The sequence below is a fragment of the Ailuropoda melanoleuca genome, chromosome 16, assembly GCF_002007445.2.
Source record: "Ailuropoda melanoleuca isolate Jingjing chromosome 16, ASM200744v2, whole genome shotgun sequence".
In the NCBI taxonomy this organism is placed as follows: domain Eukaryota; kingdom Metazoa; phylum Chordata; class Mammalia; order Carnivora; family Ursidae; genus Ailuropoda; species Ailuropoda melanoleuca.
This window is the reverse complement of record NC_048233.1, coordinates 38,287,617-38,301,604: the sequence shown is the minus strand read 5'-3', so window position 1 is coordinate 38,301,604 and position 13,988 is coordinate 38,287,617. Positions and strand designations below refer to the sequence as shown.

General features: G+C 48.3%; 1 protein-coding gene across 4 annotated transcripts in view; it reads right to left on the bottom strand.

Annotated features, from left to right (window-relative positions):
- The window catches only part of PFKM (phosphofructokinase, muscle), a 43,124-nt gene that overhangs the window by 9,708 nt on the left and 19,428 nt on the right, over positions 1-13,988 (bottom strand). For all 4 annotated transcript variants that reach the window (XM_034644718.1, XM_034644719.1, XM_019800807.2 and 1 more), the window contains 6 exons: positions 10,609-10,701; positions 4,157-4,230; positions 3,245-3,322; positions 1,456-1,645; positions 1,084-1,249; positions 340-384 (listed from right to left, as the gene is read on the bottom strand). In XM_034644718.1, coding sequence (XP_034500609.1) covers positions 340-384; positions 1,084-1,249; positions 1,456-1,645; positions 3,245-3,322; positions 4,157-4,230; positions 10,609-10,701 — 646 coding nt within the window. The remainder of the gene's footprint in view (positions 1-339; positions 385-1,083; positions 1,250-1,455; positions 1,646-3,244; positions 3,323-4,156; positions 4,231-10,608; positions 10,702-13,988) is intronic.

Here is a 13,988-nt window from a genome sequence, read left to right as displayed (position 1 = left end):
AGTCTTGGGGTGAGGGTAAGAGCACCGTTGAGACAGCTTCTCAGGGGGGGTCTGTCCCTGAGGAGCACCTTCTAGTCACGCTCACCTACCACAGTGGCCTCTAATCTCAGAGCACTGTGTGTCCGGTCACACCGGAGTGCTCCTGGGCACATACACATAGGCACACACCAGCACGTGTCGGTAGGTAGGGGGTGGGGGTGGAAGCAGGGAAAGGGAGCCACGCCAAGAGGGGCGTGTACACGTCCAGATCTGCCTCCCCGGGAGGCCTCTTTGGACTCTCCGGGGAAGAGGAGGCTATCGCTGGAGCTGCGGAATCAATGAGTCAAGACGGGCTCTTACCCACAGTGCCGGCCCATCACTTCTAACACAAACGTCCTCTGGTGGCTGCAAGAGAGAAACAAAGGGCTTACAGGGCCCTAGTGTCCCTATGGCCAGGATCAAGCCGCCACCCACATCCAGGCCATGTAACGTCCCTGGGAGATGCGTTTCTGCTGCTAGACCTTCCAACAGGCTTCCTGTGAGACCAGGAAGACCCAGGGGAAACACAGCCACAGGGTGGCTAAAACACAGCAGTGACACAGAAGTGTCAGTCTTGCGGCTCTGTTCCAGGGAGCGAGGGGGCTCAGGAAGGCAAGGAGAAAGGGAAGGGAAGGGAAGAAGTGAACACTCGACTGGCCTGGAATCCCCTAGGATTACCCTGGCAAACTGTTACCTTCTGTCCTCCTGTTCTCACACTCTGAGCAGTGGCCTCCACGATCGCTATGACACGGCTGAAAGGGTGGCTAAGGTTTGGGGCTCCCCAGATTGGTCTCAGGTTGGACACGAATCATTTGGGAGACCCCACGGGTATTAAAGCCCTCAGAGCTACAACATGGACAGTGGGCTAGACAGTGACAAGAGGCAAAGCTACAGCATTTAGACGGCAGTGCAATCACAGGGCTCCAGGGATAACTCTTCCCTAAAAACAGTGTTCCGGCCCCAGAAAACTGGTCGTTATAGTCCACAGCTCCAATGCGTTCATCTTCTCTAGACCCCAGCCCTTTAGCCGGTCCCAGCTGCCACCCTCCTACGCTGCCCCTTTACCTCTGAGCAGTAGTGGTGATGGCGTCCACGATCTCTATGATCCGGTGTAGGGCGGAATCAGTGCCGATGGTCATATCGGTGCCACAGAAGTCATTGTCAATTGAGCCCACCAAGCCCACGATGTTCAGGTAGCTGGACTTTGTAGCCTCCTCCGCTGTGATCTTACCTGACAAAGAGAAGCAAACCAGGGGCCATCGGGTGAGGTGCTGGTGACTGGGGAGAGAAGGACCTGCAGCCAATGGGAACCATAAGCAATGGCAGAACAAGGAGGGCAAAGACTACCCGTTTGTGTCTGGGAGTGACTGCCTCCACCGAGAGGAGAGGGATGTGCGTGCACGGGCACAAACCATACTTAAGACAACAACGTCTCACCCGCTTTCTGGAGGTCACTCAATAAGTCACTCCACTCAGAACGGAAGGTGTCAGCCCCAGTGAGGCTGCCATCACCCCCAATGACACACAGATTGGTAATCCCACGCTTCACCAGGTTGTGGGCGGCTCGCAGTCGCCCCTCTCGGTCCCGGAAGTCCTTGCACCGGGCACTTCCAATGACTGTGCCTCCCTGTGGGGAAGAGGTAAAAGTCAGCTCCCCAGAGGACACGGCCAGATTTGGGCTCAACGTGCTGATTCCCCGTTCCAACACTGTGACGGGCTGTCATAACCACGGGGCTTACTAGGAAATGCTCTGACATCCTTACAAGGCATTCGTTTGTTCTAAGGGAGAGAGATGATACTGGCTGAGCTATCAGAGGGTCAGTCCTTGTATTCTGCTACCCCTCTCTGAAGACTAAGATCAACCCATTTCCTTGAAGGCTTTGTCATCAAAGTGATTATCCTCAAGGAGACTAAAGGAATACATACATGCTGTGGGCTTTTGGAATCATCTGCATCTTTCACATGTTCTCAGAAGTGTAAGAAATAGCACTGGCTTCAGTCCTGGAAATTCTCCCTAGCGACCTGACTTTATCAGACTGCATCCGAACTGTTCTTAGGAGTTCATCCCAATGTGCTTGGTAGTACTTTTTCCCTCTTGAACTCACTGATTTCTAATTGTAACCAGGCACTGCCAATCCCTTCCTCTTCGCTCCTCAGGACCTGTGTTTACTGGAAGGAGACACAATACCCAGGTATTCACAGGAAAAACAGCTCCGAGTATTCCCAGGGGATTATAGATACCCCGAGGGAGGTAAGTATACTTAGGGTTTTCACAAATCATATAAACTACTGGCATCCATGCTTTTGGGAGTACTGATGGAGAATTCTGGCTCATTCTCAGACCTCTTTACTGCAGGCACTATAAAGAACCTTCCCCAAAGCACTGCACATTAAAATTTCTTCTCATAGATTTTTAGAGGATTGAGGTGAAGTATGCGGATACAAATGTAATGTGTAGATTTTTCAATAAATCAGAAAATAGGTATATGACTTAGAGAAAGTAGCACAAAGGGTTGTGGATACAATCAGCATAATCTCAGGGTGTTTTTGGAAACTGTAAAATGCTGCATTTGTTCCTTCCTGCCTTAAACACTCTGGTTTCAGGTGACCTTATCACCATCACATGAGGACTGGCAGATTTCAGCTCTTCTTCTGGGTCTGGCTCCAGTCCTCTGGTAAGGCTATTTTCATGGCCAGACCTTCCCCGTGACCCCAGAGCAGGTCCTGCTTACGTACCAGCTCCTCAAGTCTTGCCTATGACCTTTCTATAAAGAGCAAACTGTCCTGTGACCGCATTCCCGTCCCCAAGCCACCCTAGGAACATAGGGTGATGTTTTCAAACTCAAAGGGTAAAGGGCAGGGGCGCCTGGGTGGCACAGCGGTTAAGCGTCTGCCTTCGGCTCAGGGCGTGATCCTGGCGATCTGGGATCGAGCCCCACATCAGGCTCCTCCGCTGTGAGCCTGCTTCTTCCTCTCCCACTCCCCCTGCCTGTGCTCCCTCTCTCGCTGGCTGTCTCTGTCTCTTTCGAATAAATAAATAAAATCTTTAAAAAAAAAAAAAAAGGGTAAAGGGCAATCATGGCACCTCTCTTGTCACAGAACCATTCACGTCGATTCACATGGGGGTTGGGGGGCTTGGGCAACCGTGAGGCCAAACCAAAGTGCAACAAATCAGGGGTGCAACAAAGACAGGACAAACATGGGACAGGAGTCCTCAGGAACATACCAGCTGCAGCATCATCGAAACGCTCTCCCAGCTGGCCTCCCTGATGTGATCTCCGCCATCCACCAGGCCTTGGTAACCCTGTGGGGCACAATACACTCATTCGGCCTCCACTAGTCCAGTTCTCCCTAAACCCCCACGATTAAGACAGGATCCTGGGAAGAAGTTCTCTGAGAATCAAGTCACCTCCTCCCATTACTGATTCCTGGATGCCCATGACACTGTCATATTTAACATAGTCCAAGGAAGAAGACGTCAACTTTTCAATACCCTCTTCTAGTTTCTCACAATTTCAAAAGGGCAGGATGTCCTTCCTGATATTTCATCCTAATTCCTCTTGCTTCTGACTCATCCCATGTCCTCTAATCTGTCTCCCAGGGAACTAGATAACAGATGGCTTTGATAACAGTAGAGGGAAAAGAGAAGCATTGGAGGGAAGGCGGGAGAGAAGTGGGACTTGAAAAGATAAAATTGGGGAAAAGACAGATAAACCTTACAGAAAGAAGAGCACACAAAGAATGAGAGGGAAGGGAGAGAAGGGAAAAAGAGTTAGAGCCTCAGAAGGTTCGGGGAACTACAGAAATCTGATGAGACTCTTCCTTCCAAAGGCTCTATCTCCGGACAATTCTTCTGTGAAATACTCATTTCAGCTTCTCTCTTTGTCTTGATGGAAGTAAGGGGAAGAGAGAGTTACTTCTCCCTTTAAATTGGACAGGCACCACGAGGACCCAGTCTGCAGACCCCTGCAGGTCCCTCCATCATTATCAGAGACCAAAGTGGTGGGGGACAGTCATGGAGACAGGGAGACAACACAGGTCAGACATAGCATGTAACTGGGAGGTGAAGAAAGAGGAAGTGGGGAGGGAGGAGCAGAAAACAGAGAAAGAACGACAGAGAACAAAGTAGAGAACCAACCTCATGGACAAAGAAGACACGGGCACCAGTAAAGATACCAACTCGAACCACAGCCCTGACAGCAGCATTCATACCTGCAAGGAGGGAGAAAAGATGACAGGGAGAGGTTAGTCCTCAGAAAAGCAACCTGGACTACAAGACATGACTCAGTCCTTTTCTTACGCTTTTCTCCAAATCTAGAACACTCCTCTCCTCCAAGTCTTCCAGCTTCCCCGCTAACGCTGAATTACCATGTTCAGTGTTTATGTAGCTCCAGATATCCCCGATTCCTCTCCCTTCCCCTCAAACCCCATGTTTCCTAAGACCTTTCCTTGCCAGGGCAATCCAGGGATCATAATCTTGAATGCTTACTGTAGTGTTAAGACAGTGCTAAATGCTTGTCAAACCGCATCTCGTTTAATCCTATCCACAGCCCTGAAGTTGCCTCCATTTTACAGATTTGGAAACAAGTTCAAAGACGTCATGGTCACAGAGCCAGTCTCCCCACTGGGAGAAACAATTAGGACTAAAAGTAATTGGGACTAAAACAGAGAGGAGAGGCTTTCCCCTTTCTCCCAGAGAAGTATTATTCCTTTCCAGTGGCTGCTCAATGACGAGACCCGTCTCTCCCATGAGTGCCGTGGAGGAAACTACCCCGCACAACACACAACATCCGGCGGAAGCTATAAAGGCCTCTGCATTAGAACCAATGCTACTGATAACTGTGCCAAGCAAGCAGAGCCTCCCTGGTGAGAGATGGAAGACGGTCCTGGGTCAGTCCTGGGTCTTGAGCACGGTAACCCCCTCCTACCTTGTAATGGGAGGAGGGGCTCCCAGGGATGCTCGAGGAATCTCAGAGCCAAGATAGATCAATTACTTGTGAACCATTCTAACCATCTTCCCTCAGATACCCCAGTCCGTTTTTTTGTTTCAACCTAAAATCTATTACTGTGGTCCCTAATCCTGCCTAGAGAAATATCATATACCAGTGAGCACGACAGAAATCAGTAATTAGAAAAATCTTCAGCAGCAGACTAAAATCCATCATGAGCTACAGCAAAATCCCAAACTACCTGGAATTAAATAGAATAAAAAAGACCAGAATGTCTGTTTTTTGGGGGGTGGGGGGGCAGAGTTTTGCAGGCTGACAAAAGTTGGTATTAGATGGCTATAAGCGCCAAATCAAATCGAAAATCCATTCACTCATTGAGCAAATATTTACTGAATACCTACCATGCTCCAGGCGCTATATAGGGATTGGGGAAACAGCAGTGAATGATACAGTCTAGGTGTACGAAGATAAAAGACTTGGTAATGGTCCTCAAGACTTGCAAAGAATATAATATGGTTACAACATGGATCTGTATGAAGGAGATCTGTACAAAGCACAGTGGGAACAAGGACAAGGAGCATCTCAGCTGTCAGGAGGAAGTCGGGACACGTTATACAGAAATGACAGCATTTGACCTGAGACCTAAAGGACAATATCCTTATAAATCTTTTTTTTTCAGGTGGACACTTTGGGGGAGAGTGTTCTAGGCAGGAGAATAGCACAAATCGAAGGTGAGGGTCAAGAAACAACCTTAGGTGGGCACGTAGGTGGCTCAGTCGGTTAAGCACCTGCCTTTGGCTCAGGTCATGATCCCAGAGTCCTGGGATCGAGCCCCACATCCGGCTCCTTGCTCCTCAGGGAGTCTGCTCCCCCCCCGCCCCTCCCCTGGCTCATGCTCTCTCTCACTCACTCCCTCTCTCAAATAAGTAAACAAAATCTTTAAAAAATTTGGTACTACGAAGAACAAACTGTGAGACAGGAAGACAGCAGCGGTGAGAGATGAAGCCACACAGGTAGGCAGGCAGCTGTGCCACATGAGGAACTGTGGCCCCTATTCTGTAGGCCAGGGTTTGACTGGGGACCCATGGGTGGTGGTTTCAGGGAATCCATGAATCCCATGAAACTGTATGAAAAGTTTTCTGGGCACAGGAATTTCTTTTGGGAGAAGGTCCACAGCTTTCATTTGATACTCAAAAGGGTCTGTGACCTAGAAAAAACAAGTTGCAAATGATGGAGAATCTTTGAAGAATTCTGAGGGTGGAGAGACACGATGCTCTGTGCGTTTCAGAAAGATCACTGCGGCAGCAACGCAGAGGATGCTGGGATAAGATGGCTACCCGGCAGCCTCGGCAAAAATGATGAGGGCCTGGACCAGGAGGGTGGCATTTGGGAAAAAACAGAGAACACCGGACAGGAGACACCTAGGAAGCAGAAACACAGCTATGTGGTTAGATTTCAAGGTGCTGGCGAGGAGGATGGAAAAGCCCCAGGAATGACTCAGGCGCTGGGTACAACGGTGGTGTGATTAACTGAGCGGAGGCGGGTTTTGAGTCGGGCAGGTGGGGGTGCAGATGACACATTCATATTGGGAGCTGCTGAGCTTGAAGTTCTTGCAGGACATCCACATGGACTTGGAAGAGGCTGTCTCAAGAGAATTAATAGAATGTGAATGGGAAAGGCAAGGAATGGAACGCGGAGGAAAACCAATACTGAAGGAACGGGCAGGGGAAAACGGGATCCAGGAAGGAGACTGAGGAGGGGCAGCAAGAAAGACAGAAGGAAAACCAGGTCTTAGTGATATCTTGGAACCCAAAGAGGGCAGTTTCAAGAGCTGGAACAGGGCCGAATGCTTCCGATAACTGATCTCAGGTAAGAATTGAAAGACTGGGCTTGCCTACAAGAGGTCCCTGGTGTGCACTGCTGTCAAAGCCCACTTCCGCCCCCACTGAGGCAAAGCCACATGAAGTCTACAGGTCTAGGTTCACACCCTCAAATTGAAGGGATCAAAACGGAAAAATCCGTGATGGGAGCAGGCCTCTCAGAAGCTTTAGGAAAAGCCTGCATGTATGAAAAGAACAAAAAGCCATCAGTGATTTAGGAAGGAGGAATAAAGTCAGTAAGATCAGAACAGAAATGAAACTATTGTTTATTTTCTAGACTTTGACAAGGCCTAGGGGATTCTCTACGGGATACCTGGAGTTCTGGAGTATGAATTTGTTATCTTAAGAAATAAGGAAAAAAACATACTTCTGAAATGTATAGGTTGGAATGCTGTTTCCCACTCCCAACCTGAGTAAGGGTGGGGGAGAAAAGATTTAAGAAAAACAATGACTTAAAAGGTTTTAAGTGTAAAGTAAACAATAGATGGTGGGTAGGAAATACCCAAATCCACTGAGCAGAAGAAAAATCCCACAAGAAAAGAAGATTCTCTTCTCCCCTCCCTTTACCTTCTTACCTCAATCCTATCAACCTCCAGAGGTCATCCTTGCTGCCTCCAAGTTGGATAGCTGTTTTCCTAGAAACAAAGCTTTAGGACTCCCTTTGTCCCCTATACCTGTGTCTCAAACCCCCAGTTCCCTAGAAATCACAGACTGGGATGTATACGTAACTTATACTAGGGAGTCCCAGTATTCTTTGTGCTCTCCTACTTAACATTACTGGCCTATTCTGGCCCCAGATCAGTCCTGGCCAGGCTCTCCTTGGCTGTTCCATGTTGCCCTAAATAACCCTGTATTCGCAGCTGTCTGACTTCTTAGAAGCAAGACGAAGGATAAGATTACAGGCACCACCCAGGGGGTATTCTGGGTACAGCCAGGAGGGGCTCTGGAGAACATCAGAGGCACATACTTTGAGTTTCTAATTACAGCCTGTAGGGAAGAGGCTTTGGGAAGAACTATGGGTGATGGGTCCCTATGACATGAGACAGAAAAAACTAATAAATGACTTAGTCACTACCTTTTTGAAAGCAGATGTTAAAAAGTTTCTTTCTACCTTAACTGAATTTTAAATAGGGAAAAAAAAAAACCTTTAATTCCAACGTGAGAAATAAATGTTAGATCTGAATTACACTTCTGAATATGTAATTAAAATTATGAGTCCTAGAACAGCAATCCAAAAAGGTCATCGAATCCCTGTTCCTATAAACCTTTAAAACCTTTACAAACAGGATAAACAGGCATCCATCTGAAGACAGAGGGCTAGAGCAGACGACTGAGATCCTTTCCAGCAGAATAAGCCAATGTCATAAGGCCAAACGTGGTATGACTGAGCAGAGCTGGGGCCATTCCTGGGCTGAAGCGGGAATTAGGATTCGTATCAACTCAGTCCAGCTTCTGCACTCAGGCTGTCTGATTTCTGGCCTCCCTTCTACTTTAAGAAGTTATGAGCTTTGTTGAACCCAGGGAATGACAGAGCTGTGGCTTCTCTGGATTTTACAGAGCCCGACCTCACTCTCCCACAGCCCCTGGGGGAAAATCATTTCCATGCCCTCCTCTCCCTGGGAGAACTAAAGATCATTAAGCCTATCTCTGCGCTGCTCCTTCAGTTGGGACCTCTCGGCTCTACTTTGAGTTTTCTGCTTTGCTTCCCTGCCTCTCTCAGCTTCATCCTGTACCAACTACTCCAAGGCACCTGTGATGTTATGTGGCTTCACAGTGGGATATTTGCCTGGGGACGCTGTGCCTGTCACAGGATCCCGCAGGCCGCGGTCCAGCTGGCCCTTCAGAAATCAGCGTATGCTAGCCCTTGCCTCCATGCAGGGCGATCGTCCCTTAAAGCAGGTGATAGTCCCTCTAAAACGAGGGTTTCTCTACTCAGGATTAGAAGCTGGAAGGGCTCTGCTGCTCTTAGACTCAAATTAAATCCTAGGTCATTCTCTCTCTCTCTCTCTTTTTACCTCTTTCCCTCTCCGGAGAGCTCTTCTTTTTCATAATTTCCTAACTTCATATACCTCCCTTGGATTTTTAGCAGGCTCTTGCTACACTTAATCCAATTTCACAGGCCACCCTGCCAAGGTTTTAGGGTCAACACTCAGAGTTTATGTAGCATGGGATTCTCTCCAGGAGAGAATAGAGAAGCAAGAGAAGCCAGGTCAGCCTCAAGCAGGGATCTGCATTCCTAATCTGGCCACCATTCCTGAACTCAGACTTCTCTGCCCTCCTCCCTGAGTGTCTTTGTTCTAGCATTCTCTTGTTCATAATATATACCACAGGTGTAATTCAATAAACATTAGTTTAAAAGCATATTTAAAGTCTAGATTTACTAATCACACCAATGAGAAGGATCATAAGAGCAACCTTAACTGAACTTTAAATAGGAAAAGGCCAAAGGTGACCTGTGACCTTTTCATCGATGTATCCTTAGTGCCCACCATCCTGCTGGCTACACAGGTGCTCAATAATTCCCTTTGCATTTCATTAGGAATACGTTTATTTAGCCCTTACTATGTACCAGGCACTGTTGAAGCAAGAATTCATTCGATGAAGAGTTCGGTTTCTGGAAATCTACCTTGTCTGGGAACTTTACGCTGGTTAATCCTACTGAGGCCTAGCACTTCGTTATGTAAGTGGGTCCTACTTGCTTAAGGCACACTTGATTACTGTGATTTAGGAGCCTTACACAGAACTCTAGTAACGGATGTTCTCTCTCCTAAAACTACAAGATCCCCAAGGAGATCGACTTCTTCACAACATACAGGACAGGGCTCTACACAAAGTGGGTGCTTAACACAAAGTCCAGGAAGTCTAGGGCGAGCGGAGCAGAGCGAAGGGGAGACTGGCTGAACTCTCTTTCCTTCTCTTTGTCCCAGCACAGTGTCCATGTCCTCGTGTCCCTCTCAAAGAGATTCTGCCTCTCTTTAAGGTATTATGAACTAGAATATACAAGACCATCCAAGGAGGAAGAAAAATCACACGTTCTCTCTCTCCCACTTCATTTTTCCATATACCTGATTTTCCTGACTTCCAGGTTTCTGGGACTCAACCCAGAAAGCGGTTCTCTCTGGCTTTGCTCTCTGCCCACCCCCCACACACACACCACCCATGGGTCTGTACGGATTAACTGCTGCTGTTCCTGTTTGTTTGGGGGCTGAAGGAATGGAAGGGGAAGAAAAGGCCAGAGAAAACAGAGAACGAAGCAGAGCTGTGCCTAGTAGAAGGAAATGCGCCGTGGGAGCGAGGTGCCGGACCCTGGTCAGTGTGGGAACTCTACAGACATCAGACGCTCTAGGACCCACCACATCCCGATTCTGGGTCCCTCCCTTTCCCCACCACTATAGGGTGCTGGAAGGGAATCCACCTACTGCTTTCTCAACAGTTTTATCTCTGTGGTCTCTTTCTAACGTGGCTTGAGGAAACACCCATCTTTTAGGTACCAAAGGACCCAAATGGTCCCAAATCCTCAGAGAAACCTGGAAAAAAGTTTTATGAAGTTGTGAGTACACTGGAGCAAACAATATCCAGAAGCACTTGGGGACTTAGACCTGACAGATTTTTGGGAAGGCCCAGGACGCCAGCCTGAACCTACAGCGGGAGGACATGAAGGAGGACCATCTTGCTCTACAGGTGAAGGGAGTCAAGAAACTCCAGGGGGCCCACCAGCCATGATTTTTGTCCCCCCCTCCCCCGCAGGGCCTTCTCCTTACCTTGGGCATCTCCGCCCGAGGTTAACACGGCGATGGCTTTGCCGATCCCCAGGGTTTTGGCTGCATGGTGCTCTTCATGGGTCATGATCCACTCTAGAATTCAAGGGAATGACCCGGTAAGACACAAGCAGACCGAGGTGCTCGGGAAAGGGCTCTGTGAGACTGGTGAGAGCCACTGCAGTCAGGCTCTCTCACTACGCCAAGTCTGGGCTTTACAGCCTGGCTGCTTTGGACTTCTTCCAGAAGAGGGCCACACCCCCACAAAGTGACCAGCTGAAATGTCACAGTAATCAAACCCAACACTGCAGAGGTCCTGCCTAATCCCTCCCACCTCAATTGGAGCCTATTCGGAGAACAAGCTAAGGTCAAGGGGAAGGGCAGTTGACCGGACAGAAATGAGAAAGGAGGGAGCAAAGTTAAGTTAGCCTCAAGGATTCCTTGCTCTGATGAAGGGAAGGGCTGCTGCAGACAGCAGGAGTGAGGATGTTCAGGGCACGGACCGAGAGCCAGCAAAGTGGAAAAGCGGGGGTGGGCTGGGTTACGGTGAAGATTAGGGTTCAGTTGTATGGCACGTACAACTGGCCTAAGCTGGAACTGGAGTTTGAGGTTTTATGTGCACATGTGAGCTTGCGCAAATCAGTGGTTCGGGCTCAGGAACGGTTAAAGACATTCTACGGCTTCTCCTGTCCTCCCAGACTCCCTGCCTCCTGAGCATCTCTTGACCCATCTTCAGGCCTGCACCTCACACATGCTATCAGGTGGGAAGAGGAACAGAATCATCGCCACATTTGCATAGATATGGACACATGACATGTGACCACCTTCCTATTTTTGTCTGCTAGGCTTTTTCTCGCTCTCACAGGAACACGCAAGACACGCTTTTATATCCTTAAAATGTCAACGGAATCATCATTCTCCCAGTTACCCAGGCTAAAACCTAAATTTTTAAATGTATCTCCTCCTTATTCTCAGAGTTAAAATGGTTACCAAATCCTGTTCTCCCTTCTATCCTCCCTTGCCCTTCTCTTCTTGGCGATCCTCGCTGCCTCTTTCCACCCGAACTGCCCACAATAGCTGTTCTCCCTCTGTTTGTTTCCCTTCTCCACTCTATCAGAGACACAAAACAAACCTCCACGGGAAGGTCCCCGAACACTGGGGCCTCTGTGGAGAGAGGATGCATTCACTTGAACAGGAGCTGATGACCTTAAACACAGCTCCTGTTTCTGCCGTGAACCTGGGAAAATGGGGGGAGCTGCTGATAAAGACACAGGTCACATAAACACGATAAAGACACAGGTCACATAAACACACAAGTCCGCATACGCGGCAATAAAATACATGCAGTGGGACACTCACGAAGACATACAGACACACAGTAGTATTAAGGGACACAGATTCTCAGACATACTACACATAATCCGCGCTGACTAACTTCTTGGATTGGCAGTCAAAACTGCCATGATCTAGCCCTTGCCTAGAGCTTCACCCTTTGCTCCTGTGCATTTTCTGCTCCATCATCACCTGAACGTTACTTTGCTCCTCCCCACGTGTATACTTGGGTACACTGCGTCCCACATCCAGGAGGCCACCCTGGCCCTTCCATACCTTGACAGCCCACTCCATCACTTAAGACCAGTCCTAATTGTAACCTTATAATATTGTCTATTAAGCCTTCACTGATGACCACAGGTCAGGAAGAGTTTCTTTTTCGACCTCCTCTCATCACATATTGTCTGGTACTGGATCATTCATTTAGCATTTAATCACTACTTTATGTGGTATTTTTAAAATTTATCATTTATTTGATAGAGAGAGAGAGAGCATACTCACAATGGAAAGGGACAGAGGGAGAAGGAGAATCCTGAGGCAGACTCCCTGCTGAGGGCAGAGACCATCTCAGGGCTTGATCCCAGGACCCTGAGATCATGACCGGGCCAAAGTCGAAAGTCAGCTGCTTAACCAGCTGAGCTACTCAGGCGCCCCTATGTGGCATTTAAATTGCTTCTTATATATTGAAAATAATGTCAGACTAGATCAGGGGTTAGCAGACTATAGAGCACACAGACCAAATCCAGCCCTTTATATGGTTTCATACAGCGGCAATCGAAGAAAGTAAATGGTTAAAAAAACAATTTCACGACGTGTGAAAATTACATGAAATTCAACTTTCAGCGTCCATCCACTCTCATTCTTTCATACGTCATCCTGTGGCCGCTTCTGTGCTACCACAACAGAGTAGATTATGGTGACAGAGACCAGAGAGCCTGCAAAGGCTCAAATATTTCCTATCTGGCCTTTTACAGAAAGCATTTGCAGACCCTGAGATAGATGATTGCTATAAGCCATTTTCCCTAACTAGACTGAACAATCCTCCAGGGAGGGATCATGTTCGGTTTTTAAAAACTCTCCCACAGCTGACCAAAGCCAGTGGTGAAGTCTATGCACACAACAGTTCGATAAGTCCTTGTTGAAAGCATTAGGGAACTGACAATACGAAATGCACACAGACATATGGAAACTTTTATTTAATATGCTTGGATACAAACATAGCTTCCTATTCTATTTCTAACACATACAGATACAAATAGGACTTCAGACAGCATGTAACGACAAGCAGCAAAAGGAATACAATAAACACACCCGGATAGAGACACTCTCCTATTAACTTGAGTGTTCCCTAGTGTCCAAATTTCTGCTGTTCTCAAAAAAAGCAAGACTAACTAGCTGGTGCAAATAGGAAGGCAAAAATTTGGGAACGGAAGAACAAAACATGAGTGTGCTGATCCCATTTCCCTTGAATTTCTTCCTCTCATTCACTCTGGGAGCTCATCCCTTACAAACCCACACGGGGCTCTTTGACCCCTGGGGGCTCCAGTGAGGACGAGAAGTCACCAGAACGAGGGGGAAGGTTAGGAGTGCTGACCTGCAAACACAGCTCAGATTCCTCTTCTGCGGCTCTAAACCACTTACAGAGGCACGGGATACAGGCATGCACGCAGACTCATCTACGAGCATCCTTACAGATTCGCAGTGACACATAGGTAGAAATACACAGACGCAAAATCTAAATATAAAGTCACGTGTGTGTAGATAAGCACGTGGGAGGGAGACAGAAAGGGAGGCAACATCAGAGGTGCACCGATCTGAATTGGATGAGTGCCAGAAAAGAAGTCGGGCAGCCAAGGGCAACGAGGTTTGAGCTCCACTGATTGTCAGGGATGGGGGCTGTGCGTGCAAGCAGAGGGAGATGAGCCAAAGGGCTAGGGCTCTTCACGACGGCCCTACCCATCCCCCCTCTTCGTTCCAGCTTCTTCGGCCATACCACCTCTGCTTTTCCCGTCCGCTCCGACCAGTCCTCCCCACCGCCTCCTCCCAGCACG